Below are 13487 nucleotides of genomic sequence, written 5' to 3'. Positions count from 1 at the left end.
TCTCCTCCTCCGTACGTGCTTGGCGAAGCCCTGTCGGAATACTGCCGCGTCAACTGCACCACGCCGTCGTGCTGCCATTGGAGCTGCCTTCCTCAACCTCTCCATCCTCCTTGCTGGATCAAGACGGAGGAGACGTCTCCCGTCCCGTACGTGTGTTGAACGCGGAGGTGCTGTCCGTTCAGCACTAGGGCATCGGTGATCCGAATCACGTTCGAGTACGACTCCATCATCACCATCTCCTTGGCAAGCTTCCGCTCGTGATCTACAAGTGGTATGTAGATGCAAACTCTCTCCCTTGACTCGTTGCTTAGATGAACTCCTAGATGGATCTTGGTGAAACCGTAGGAAAAATTTTAATTTTCTGCAACGTTCCCCAACAATTTATTCTCATCAATAGTAGTGGGAGCAAACTCAACAAAATAACTATCATGTGAAGCATAATCCAATTGAAAATTAAAATCATGATGACAAGTTTCATGGTTATGTTTACTCTTTATGGCATACATGTCATCACAATAATAATCATAAATAGGAGGCGTGCTTTTACCATAATAATTTTGCTCAACAAAACTTGGGGGACAAAAAATATCATCTTCATCAAACATAGCATCCCCAAGCTTGTGGCTTTGCATATCATTAGCATCATAGGTATTCAAAGAATTCATACTAACAACATTGTAATCATGCTCATCATTCACATATTTTATGCCAAGCATTCTATGTAATTCTTCTTCTAGCACATTAAAAAGATGAAGCATATGAGGCACCCTTAATTCCATTTTTTTCTAGTTTTATTTTATAAACTAAACTAGTAACAAAACAAGAAACTAAAATATTCGATTGCAAGATCTAAAGATATACCTTCAAGCACTCACCTACCTGGCAACGGTGCCAGAAAAAAGCTTGATGTCTACTACGCAACCTTCTTCTTGTAGACGTTGTTGGGCCTCCAAGTGCAGAGGTTTGTAGGACAGTAGCAAATTTCCCTCAAGTGGATGACCTAAGGTTTATCAATCCGTGGGAGGCGTAGGATGAAGATGGTCTCTCTCAAACAAGCCTGCAACCAAATAACAAAGAGTCTCTTGTGTCCCCAACACACCCAATACAATGGTAAATTGTATAGGTGCACTAGTTCGGCGAAGAGATGGTGATACAAGTGCAATATGGATGGTAGATGTGAGTATTTGTAATCTGAAAATATAAAAATAGCAAGGTAACAAGTGATAAAAGTGAGCATAAACGGTATTGCAATGCTAGGAAAGAAGGCCTAGGGTTCATACTTTCACTAGTGCAAGTTCTCTCAACAATAATAACATAACTGGATCATATAACTATCCCTCAACATGCAACAAAGAGTCACTCCAAAGTCACTAATAGCGGAAAACAAACGAAGAGATTATTGTAGGGTACGAAACCACCTCAAAGTTATCAGATACCGATCGATCTATTCAAGAGTCCCTAGTAAAATAACACGAAGCTATTCTTTCCGTTCGATCTATCATAGAGTTCGTACTAGAATAACACCTTCAGACACAAATCAACCAAAATCCTAATGTCACCTAGATACTCCAATGTCACCTCAAGTATCCACGGGCATGATTATACGATATGCATCACACAATCTTAGAATCATCTATTCAACCAACACAAAGTACTTCAAAGAGTGCCCCAAAGTTTCTACCAAAGAGTCAAGAAGAAAACGTGTGCCAACCCCTATGCAGAAGTTCACAAGGTGAACATGCAAGTTGATCACCAAAACGTACATCAAGTAGATCACGTGAATATCCCATTGTCACCACAGATAAGCACATGCAAGACATACATCAAGTGTTCTCAAATCCTTAAAGACTCAATCCGATAAGATAACTTCAAAGGGAAAACTCAATCCATTACAAGAGAGTAGAGGGGGAGAAACATCATAAGATCCAACTATAATAGAAAAGCTCGCGATACATCAAGATCATGCCAAATCAAGAACACGAGAGAGAGAGAGCGAGATCAAACACATAGCTACTGGTACATACCCTCAGCCCCGAGGGTGAACTACTCCCTCCTCGTCATGGAGAGCGCCGGGATAATGAAGATGGCCACCGGTGAGGGATCCCCCCTCTGGCTGGGTGCCAGAATAGGGTCCCGATTGGTTTCTGGTGGCTACAAAGGCTTGCGGCGGCTGAACTCCCGATCTATGGTGTTCCTCGATGTTTTCAGGGTATATGAGTATATATAGGCGAAAGAAGTCGGTCAGAGGAGCCAAGAGGGGCCCACGAAGGTGGGGGGGCTCACCCTGGACCCTCGTGGCCACCTCGTTGCTTCCCTGACGTCCACTCCAAGTCTCCTGGATTGCGTTTGTTCCCAAAATGATTCTTCTGAAGGTTTCATTCCGTTTGGACTCCGTTTGATATTCCTTTTCTGAGAAACATTGAACTATGCAGAAACAACAATTTGGGTTGGGCCTCCGATTAATAGGTTAGTCCCAAAAATAATATAAAAGTGTATAACAAAGCCCATTAAACATCCAAAATAGATAATATAATAGCATGGAACAATAAAAAATTATAGATAAGTTGGAGACGTATCACCACCCTCTGAGTGGACCCATGCATTCGGCCATGTTAAACACCCGACTGGAGTCTTCTTCAGGATTGCTATGAGATGAGCTTGACGCCCCTCCATGGGTTAGCTTGTCCCTTTCACTAGGCTCCAAGGCGCATGACTCATAAATCTGGACTCGAAGATGGCCCGAGTTGGCGTTAACTGGGATAAGGAGTGACATCTCCCCGGAGAGTGAGACCACGTGTCGGCATCACTACTTGGGCGCGCCAAGGAGGGGAGGAGTCCTCCTCCTAGTAGAAGTAGGACTCCCCCTTTCCTAGTCCAACTAGGAGGGGGAAGGAGGAAGGAAGGAGAGGAAGAGGGAGAGGGAAAGAGGGGCTGCGCCCCCTCCCCTAGTCCAATTCGGACTCCCCTTGGGGGGCCCCACCTCCTGGGCTACTGCCCTCTCTCTCCCTTAAGGCCCACTAAGGCCCAATACTTCCCCGGGGTGTTCCGGTAACCCCTCCGACACTCTGGTTTTCTCCGAAATCACCCGGGACACTTCCGGTGTCTGAATACAGCCGTCCAATATATCAATCTTTATGTCTCGACCATTTCGAGACTCCTCGTCATGTCCGTTATCACATCCGGGACTCCGAACTACCTTCGGTACATCAAAACACATAAACTCATAATACCAATCGTCATCGAACGTTAAGCGTGCGGACCCTACGGGTTCGAGAACTATGTAGACATGACCGAGACACGTCTCCTGTCAATAACCAATAGCGGAACCTAGATGCTCATATTGGTTCCTAAATATTCTACGAAGATCTTTATCGGTCAAACCGCATAACAACATACGTTGTTCCCTTTGTCATCGGTATGTTACTTGCCCGAGATTCGATCATCAGTATCTCAATACCTAGTTCAATCTCGTTACCGGCAAGTCTCTTTACTCGTTCCGTAATACTTCATCCCACAACTAACTCATTAGTCACAACGCTTGCAAGGCTTATAGTGATGAGTATTACCGAGAGGGCCTAGAGATACCTCTCTGAAACACGGAGTGACAAATCCTAATCTTGATCTATGCCAACCCAACAAACACCTTCGGAGACATCTGTGAGCACCTTTATAGTCACCCTTTTATGTTGTGATGTTTGGTAGCACACAAAGTGTTCCTCCGGTATTCGGGAGTTGCATAATCACATAGTATGAGGAACTTGTATAAGTCATGAAGAAAGCAGTAGCAATGAAACTGACACAATCAAAATGCTAAGCTAATAGATGGGTCATGTCCATCACATCATTCTCCTAATGATGTGATCCCGTTCATCAAATGACAACACGTACATGTCTATGGTTAGGAAACATAACCATCTCTGATAAACGAGCTAGTCAAGTAGAGGCATACTAGGGACAATATGTTTTGTCTATGTATTCACACATGTACTAAGTTTCTGGTTAATACGATTCTAGCATGAATAATAAAAATTTATCATGAAATAAGGAAATAAATAATAACTTTATTATTGCCTCTAGGGCATATTTCCTTCAGTCTCCCACTTGCACTAGAGTCAATAATCTAGTTCACATTGCCATGTGATTTAACACCAATAGTTCACATGTGTATGTGATTAACACCCATAGTTCACATCGCCATGTGACCAACACCCAAAGGGTTTACTATAGTCAATAATCTAGTTCACATTGCTATGTGATTAACACCCAAAGCGTACGAAGGTGTGATCATGTTTTGCTCGTGAGAGAAGTTTAGTCAACGGGTCTGTCACATTCAGAGCCGTATGTATTTTGCAAATATTCTATGTCTAAAATTCTCTGCATGGAGCTACTCTAGCTAATTGCTCCCACTTTCAATATGTATCCAGATTGAGACTTAGAGTCATCTGGATCGGTGTAAAAGCTTGCATCGATGTAACTCTTTACGACGAGCTCTTTTATCACCTCCATAATCGAGAAATATTTCCTTAGTCCTCACTAAGGATAATCTTGACCACTGTCCAGTGATCTATTCCTAGATCAAAATTGTACTCCCTTGCCGAAATCAGAGCAGGGTACACAATAGGTCTGGTACACAGCACAACATACTTTATAAAACCTATGACTGTGGCATAGGGAATGACTTCCATTCTCTTTCTATTTTCTGCCGTGGTCGGGCTTTGAGTCTTACTCAACTTTACACCTTGTAATACAGGCAAGAACCCTTTCTTTGACTGATCCATTTTGAACTTCTTTAAAACTTTACCAAGGTATGTGCTTTGTGAAAGTCCAATTAAGCGTTTTGATCTATCTTTATAGATCTTGATGCACAATATGTAAGCAACTTCTCCAAGGTCTTTCATAGAAAAACTCTTATTCGGGTATCTCTTTATGCTATCCAGAAATTCTATATCGTTTCCAGTCAACAATATGTCATCTACATATAAGATCAAAAATGCTATAGAGCTACCACTCACTTTCTTGTAAATACAGGCTTCTCCAAAAGTCTGTATAAAACCATATGCTTTGATCACACTATCAAAGCATGTATTCCAACTTCGATAGGCTTGCACCAGTCCATAAATGGATCGCTGGAGCTTGCACACTTTGCTAGCACTCCTTGGATCGACAAAACCTTCCAGTTGCATCATATACAACTCTTCTTCCAGAAATCCATTCAGGAATGTAGTTTTGACATCCATTTGCCAAATTTCATAATCATAAAATGCAGCAATTGCTAACATGATTCGGACAGACTTAAGCATCGCTACGGGTAAGAATGTCTCACCGTAGTCAACTCCTTGAACTTGTCGAAAACCTTTCTCAACAAGTCGAGCTTTGTAAACAGTAACATTACCATCTGCGTCGGTCTTCTTCTTAAAGATCCATTTATTTTCTATGGCTTGCCGATCATCGGGCAAGTCCACCAAAGTCCACACTTTGTGCTCATACATGGATCCCATCTCAGATTTCATGGCCTCAAGCCATTTCGTGGAATCTGGGCTCATCATCGCTTCCTCATAGTTCATAGGTTCATCATGGTCTAGTAACATGACTTCCTGAACAGGATTACCGTACCACTCTGGTGTGGATCTTACTATGGAAGACCTACGAGGTTCGGTAGTAACTTGATTTGAAGCTTCATGATCATCATCATTAGCTTCCACACTAATTGGTGTAGGAATCACAGGAACTGATTTCTGTGATGAAATACTTTCCAATAAGGGAGCAGGTACAGTACCTCATCAAGTTCTACTTTCCTCCCACTCACTTCTTTCGAGACAAACTCCTTCTCTAGAAAGAATCCACTCTTAGCAACGAATATCTTGCCTTCGGATCTGTGATAGAAGGTGTACCCAATAGTTTCCTTTGGGTATCCTATGAAGACGCATTTCTCCGATTTGGGTTCGAGCTTATCAGGTTGAAGCTTTTTCACATAAGCATCGCAGCCCCAAACTTTAAGAAATGACAACTTTGGTTTCTTGCCAAACCATAGTTCATAAGGTGCCGTATCAACGGATTTCGATGCTGCCCTATTTAAAGTGAATGCAACAGTCTCTAATGCATAACCCCAAAACAATAGTGGTAAATCGGTAAGAGATATCATAGATCGCACCATATCCAATAAATTGCGGTTATGATATTCGGACACACCATTACGCTGTGGTGTTCCAGGTGGCATGAGCTATGAAACTATTCCATATTGTTTCAAATGAAGACCAAACTCGTAACTCAAATATTCTCCTCCATGATCAGATCATAGAAACTTTTATTTTCTTGTTACGATGATTCTCCACTTCACTCTAAAATTCTTTGAACTTTTCAAATGTTTCAGACTTGTGTTTCATTAAGTAGACATACCATATCTGCTTAAATCATCTGTGAAGATCAGAAAATAATGATACCTGCCACGAGCATCAACACTCATTGGACCGCATACATCGGTATGTATTATTTCCAATAAGTCACTAGCTCATTCCATTGTTTCGGAGAACGGATTTTTAGTCATTTTGCCCATAAGGCACGGTTCGCAAGCATCAAATGATTCATAATCAAGTGATTCCAAAAATACATCTTTATGGAGTTTCTTCATGCGCTTTACACCGATATGACCCAAACGACAGTGCCACAAATAAGTTGCACTATCATTATCAACTTGGCATCTTTTGGCATCGATATTATGAATATGTGTATCACTACGATCGAGATCCAACAAACTATTTTCATTGGTTGTATGACCATCGAAGGTTTTATTCATGTAAACAGAACAACAATTATTCTCTGACTTTAAATCAATAACTGTATTGCAATAAACACGATCAAATCATATTCATGCTCAACGCAAACGCCAAATAACATTTATTTGGGTTCAACACTAATCTCAAAAGTATAGGGAGTGTGCGATGATGATCATATCAATCTTGGAACCATTTCCAACACACATCGTCACTTCACCCTCAACTAGTCTTTGTTTATTCTGTAACTCCTGTTTCGAGTTACTAATCTTAGCAACCGAACAAGTATCAAATACCCAGGGGCTACTATAAACACTAGTAAGGTACACATCAATAACTTGTATATCAAATATACCCTTGTTTCACTTTGCCATCCTTCTTATCCACCAAATATTCAGGGCATTTCCGCTTCCAGTGACCATTTCCTTTGCAGTAGAAGCACTCAGTTTTAGGCTTTGGTCCAGCTTTGGGCTTCTTCACGGGAGTGACAACTTGCTTGCCATTCTACTTGAAGTTCCCTTTCTTTCCCTTTGCCTTTTTCTTGAAACTAGTGGTCTTGTCAATCATCAACACTTGATGCTCTTTCTTGATCTCTACCTTCATCGATTTCAACATCACGAAGAGCTCGGGAATCGTTTTCGTCATCCCTTGCATACTATAGTTCATCACGAAGTTCCAGTAACTTGGCGATGGTGACTAGAGAACTCTGTCAATCACTATTTTATCTGGAAGATTAACTCCCACTTGATTCAAGTGATTGTAGTACCCAAACAATCTGAGCATATGCTCACTGCTTGAGCTACTCTCCTCCATCTTTTAGCTATAGAAATTGTTGGAGACTTCATATCTCTCAACTGGGGTATTTGCTTGAAATGTTAACTTCAACTCTTGGAACATCTCATATGGTCCATGACATTCAAAACGTCTTTGAAGTCCCGATTCTAAGCCGTAAAGCATGGTGCACTAAACTATCAAGTAGTCATCATATTGAGTTTAGCCAAATGTTCATAACGTCTGCATCTGCTCCTGCAATAGGTCTGTCACCTAGTGGTGCATCAAGGACATAATTTTTCTATGTAGCAATGAGGATAAACCTCAGATCACGGATCTAGTCCGCATCATTGCTACTATCATCTTTGAACTTAGTTTTCTTTAGGAACACATATAAAAACATAGGGAAGCAACAACGCGAGCTATTGATCTACAACATTATTTGCAAAATACTATCAGGACTAAGTTCATGATAAATTAAAGTTCAACTAATCATATTACTTAAGAACTCCCACTTAGATGGACATCCCTCTAATTATCTAAGTGATCACATGATCCAAATCAACTAAACCATGTTCGATCATCACGTGAGATGGAGTAGTTTTCAATGGTGAACATCACTATGTTGATCATATCTACTATATGATTCACGCTCGACCTTTCGGTCTCAATGTTTCGAGGCCATATCTGCATATGCTAGGCTCGTCAAGTTTAACCCGAGTATTCTGCGTGTGCAAAAACTGGCTTGCACCCGTTGTATGTGAACGTAGAGCTTATCACACCCGATCATCACGTGGTGTCTCGGCACGACGAACTGTAGCAACGGTGCATACTCAGGGAGAACACTTGTACCTTGAAATTTAGTAAGGGATCATCTTATAATTCTACCGACGTTCTAAGCAAAATAAGATGCATAAAGGATAAACATCACATGCAATCAAAATATGTGACATGATATGGCCATCATCATCTTGTGCTCATGATCTCGATCACCAAATTATCGTCATGATCTCCAACGTCATCGGCGCGACACCTTGATCTCCATCATAGCATCGTTGTCGTTTCGTCACCTATTGTTACTACGACTATCGCTACCACTTAGTGATAAAGTAAAACAATTACATGGCGATTGCATTGCATACAATAAAGCGACAACCGTATGGCTCCTGCCAGTTGTCGATAACTTTGTTACAAAACATGATCATCTCATACAACAATTTATACCACATCATGCTTGACCATATCACATCACAGCAAGCCCTGCAAAAACAAGTTAGACGTCCTCTACTTTGTTGTTGCAAGTTTTACGTGGCTGCCACGGACTTCTAGTAAGAACCATTCTTACCTACGCATCAAAACCATAATGATTTTTCGTCAAGTGTGCTGTCTTAACCTTCAAAAAGGGTCGGGCGTAGCCACACTCGATTCAACTAAAGTTGGAGAAACAGACACTCACCAGCCACCTATGTGTGAAGCACGTCGGTAGAACGAGTCTCACGTAAGCATACACGTAATGTCGGTATGAGCCGCTTCATCCAACAATACCGCCGAATCAAAGTATGACATGCTCGTAAGCAGTATGACTATTATCCCCACAACTCTTTGTGTTCTACTCATGCATATAACATCTACGCATAAACTGGCTCGGATGCCACTGTTGAGGAATGCGGTAATTTCAAAAAAATTCCTACGATCACACAAGATCTATCTATGTGATGCATCGCAACGAAAGGGGAGAGTGTGTCCACTTACCCTCGTAGACCGAAAGCGGAAGCGTTATGACAACGCGGTTGATGTAGTCGTACGTCTTAACGATCCGACCGATCTTAGCACCAAACGTACGACACCTCCGCGATCAGCACACGTTCAGCTCGGGGACGTCCCTCGTACTCTTGATCCAGTTGAGACGAGGGAGAGTTTCGTCAGCACGATGGCGTGGCGATGGTGCTGATGAAGTTACCGGCGCAGGGCTTCGCCTAAGCACTACGACGATATGACCGAGATGTGTAACTGTGGAGGGGGGCACCGCACACGGCTAAACAATGTCAACTTCCGTGTCCTAGGGTGCCCCTGTATATAAAGGAGCAAGGGGGGAGGCTGGCCGGCCCTTGGGCGTGCCAAGGAGGGGAGGAGTCCTCCTCCTAGTAGGAGTAGGACTCCCCCTTTCCTAGTCCAACTAGGAGGGGGAAGGGGGAAGGAAGGAGAGGGAGAGGGAAAGAGGGGTTGCGCCCCCTCCCCTAGTCCAATTCGGACTCCCCTTGGGGGGCGCCACCTCTTGGGCTGCTGCCCTCTCTTTCCCCTAAGGCCCACTAAGGCCCAATACTTCCCCGGGGGGTTCCGGTAACCCCTCCGACACTCTAGTTTTCTTTGAAATCACCCGGAACACTTCTGGTGTCTGAATATAGCCGTCCAATATATTAATCTTTATGTCTCGACCATTTCGAGACTCCTCGTCATGTCCGTGATCACATCCAGGACTCCGAACTACCTTCGTTACATCAAAACACATAAACTCATAATACCAATCGTCATCGAACGTTAAGCGTGCGGACCCTACGGGTTCGAGAACTATGTAGACATGACCGAGACACGTCTCCGGTCAATAAACAATAGCGGAAACTGGATGCTCATATTGGTTCCTACATATTCTACGAAGATCTTTATCGGTCAAACCGCATAACAACATACGTTGTTCCCTTTGTCATCGGTATGTTACTTGCCCAAGATTCGATCGTCGGTATCTCAATACCTAGTTCAATCTCGTTACCGGCAAGTCTCTTTCCTCGTTCCGTAATACTTCATCCCGCAACTAACTCATTAGTCATAATGCTTGCAAGGTTATAGTGATGGGTATTACCGAGAGGGCCCAAAGATACCTCTTCGAAACACGGAGTGACAAATCCTAATCTTGATCTATGCCAACCCAACAAACACCTTCGGAGATACCTGTAGAGCACCTTTATAATCACCATTTTACGTTGTGACGTTTGGTAGCACACAAAGTGTTCCTCCGGTATTCGGGAGTTGCATAATCTCACAGTCTGAGGAACTTGTATAAGTCATGAAGAAAGCAGTAGCAATGAAACTGACACGATCAAAATGCTAAGCTAACAGATGGGTCATGTCCATCACATCATTCTCCTAATGATGTGATCCTGTTCATCAAATGACAACACGTATATGTCTATGGTTAGGAAACATAACCATCTTTGACAAACGAGCTAGTCAAGTAGATGCATACTAGGGAAAATATGTTTTGTCTATTTATTTGCACATGTACTAAGTTTCCGGTTAATACAATTCTAGCATGAATAATAAACATTTATCATGAAATAAGGAAATAAATAATAACTTTATTATTGCCTCTAGGGCATATTTCCTTCATATCTCTCCCGAGAGACAAATGAATGCCACCAGGTTTTTCTCGGCGGTCAGCAACACTCGGTCACCCATGGATCCTTTAGTCTAGAATCCGTTGTGTTTTCGTATGAGGCGCAGCGGGCTACCATTCGGAAACGTATTCCGAGTTCCCCTGAGGCACTCGGATTTAACCGAAAGGCTTAGTCTGTTTGCCCCACGAAACCTCAACCGATTCGGGGGCTAATGATGAGGTCACCTATTACAGGTAGGGTTAAGGACCTGTCATCTAGGGCCCACCTAGGGCCCCTCACCATCATTGGAAGGTCCTTGGACCGTATTAGCATTCGGATGTGTATACCTGGAAGTCCACTCGTACGCCTCAACAGCACTCGGACTCCTCCTCTTCAGTCGGCACATCTACCAACACTCAGACTAGAGAGATGAAGGGACGACATGGGAGCTGCAACGGTCCTTAAAGTAGAGTCAAGACTACCGTTACCTATAACTGTTGTAGTTGTGGCGCTTTACACCTGTAACTGCCGTAGTTATGTGCATTAAGTGCCTCGGCGACGTGGAGTACAGAGAGCCGCGGCACACTCTATATAAGCTGCACTTCTCCTCCCAAGACGGGTTTAAGCAATCACTGTAATCATACCCCTCAAGAAAACCAAGTCTCAGGCACGAGACGTAGGGCTATTATCTCCACCGAGAGGGGCCTAAACTTGCTAAACACCGAGTGCTACAGCTGCGCTGTAGCTAGGCTCTTCTCCTCTTTCATACCCTAGTGGCTGGTGCTCATTGTAGGATGGTAACCCTGACAGTCAGCGCAAGTCCTACATATTTTCCTTGTGAAGCTCGTTTTTACAGTCCGAGCCGTCGGTTGCTCGCGCGTGTGGCCACCTGTTGGCATGTGCCGTCATGACTTCTGTGTAGCTGTTTGCGGGTTGACTTCGATGATGGAGCTCTACGGTGAAGTCGGAGTCGCTTGTTCGGGGCAACTGGTGATGACGATGATGCTTGCAATTCCTCGGCGGATGTCTTTCTTCTTTGCAGCCATGCGTTCCATGTGGGTGGCCAGGTTGGCTGGTGATACCCTTGTCGGATGGGTTGGATTGTATTGGTTTAGCCTGATTTTTCGTCAATTAACAGGGCAATCTTAACTCTTTTCTTGATCAATGAAAATGGCAAGCCTTTTACCTTATTTAGAAAAAATACCGGTTATGTGGGTCGGCTTGGAAGCCAGAACCAAGCGAAGCCCCGTGTTTGGATCCAAGCCGAGATGTCCCCAAGTCGTCGTGGTGTCCTCGCACGTGCACGGCTCGTTAGCGTGCACTCCTCCCACGTACGCCCATCCACATGTGCCCTTGTCCGTGGACAGGAACCAAGAAGGGGAATGGGTTGCCCAGCTGCGCCTGATATAAAACAAATGTTTCCACTCGCCTCGAGATCCCCACTCCACTCTCCTCATATACACTCTACTGGCCAGCTACTGAGTACTGCAACAAGCGAGCGAACACACAGCATCGTCGCACGCCATTGCTTAGTAGCCAGGGAAAAAGAGAAGCCGATCTGATTCTGCTCTCATCACACACACCGCCATGCCGGGGAGAGAAGACGAAGCCTTCGCTGACGAGGAGAGCTCGCAGTGCAGCAGCGGCTGCCAGTCCGGCTGGACCCTGTACCTGGAGCATTCCGGGTCAGGCCAGCAGCAACGTCGCACGCTGCCATACGTGCAGCCCGGCGACGTCCTGAGGCAGATGCTGCCGCAGGTGGAATACTCCGACGACGAGGAGGAGGATTCTATGGTCTCCGACGCGTCCTCCGGCCTGCCGCCGCACCTGCGCGGCGAAGAGGAGGAGCTGCTGCAAGTGCAAGGTCAGACCAGCATGCTTTCACAGCAGCGTCGGTCGGCCTTCGGCGGCGACCAATGCCACTCCGGCTGGGGTGGCAGTCGTCACAGCGCGAGCCTCTCTGGCTCCCGTTCCTTCATCTCCACGAGGTCTCGTAGTTCGGGCGATATGAGGAGCAGGAAGAAGAGGAGGGCCGTCGTCCAACGGCAGGATGAGCCGGCGACGCGTCGCCATGGTGTCTTCGACGACGACGACGATCTCCACGACACCGCGAGTTCGTCCGACGTCATTGCTCCCGCGGCAGTGGTGGAAGCTATGAAGGATGGTATGGACCTGCAGCCAAGCTGCGCCTTCTCGGTTCGAAGCACCGGCATGCAGGGTCTCGCGATGCTGCACCATAACTCATGAAGTAGCTAGCTAGGGAACGAGAACGGCCTTCTTTTGTCGGCCGCATGTATAACCAGATCGCCCATAGCCTCACACGTCACCTAGCTTGTTTGTTTCCAAGTTATATGTACGTATGCAAATCGTCCGTACTCGAGACAAGAACCAACAGTTTTGATCGATCTTCTTGTACTCCTAATTTTCATTACCAGGTTTTGCTTGTTTATTTTGCGTGTCTTCTTGTGCTTCCAATACTTAGGCCTTCTTAGCTATAGCTACACGTGCTTCCAACGAAACGCATATGCACATGCATTCTGGAGAAAATTCCGAAGACTAATGCAATGGTCATGAA

The 13487-nt window shown here is 44.5% G+C and overlaps 1 protein-coding gene across 1 annotated transcript; it reads left to right on the top strand.

Annotated features, from left to right (window-relative positions):
• Nucleotides 1-12417: 12417 nt before the first annotated feature.
• Nucleotides 12418-13264, top strand: LOC119367793. The gene has a single exon (XM_037633199.1). The coding sequence runs from the start codon at nt 12500-12502 to the stop codon at nt 13157-13159; it is 660 nt and encodes a 219-aa protein (XP_037489096.1). The 5' UTR covers nt 12418-12499; the 3' UTR covers nt 13160-13264.
• Nucleotides 13265-13487: the final 223 nt, after the last annotated feature.

Source organism: Triticum dicoccoides, chromosome 2B (assembly GCF_002162155.2).
Source record: "Triticum dicoccoides isolate Atlit2015 ecotype Zavitan chromosome 2B, WEW_v2.0, whole genome shotgun sequence".
NCBI lineage: Eukaryota > Viridiplantae > Streptophyta > Magnoliopsida > Poales > Poaceae > Triticum > Triticum dicoccoides.
This window is presented reverse-complemented; position numbering and strand designations above follow the sequence as displayed.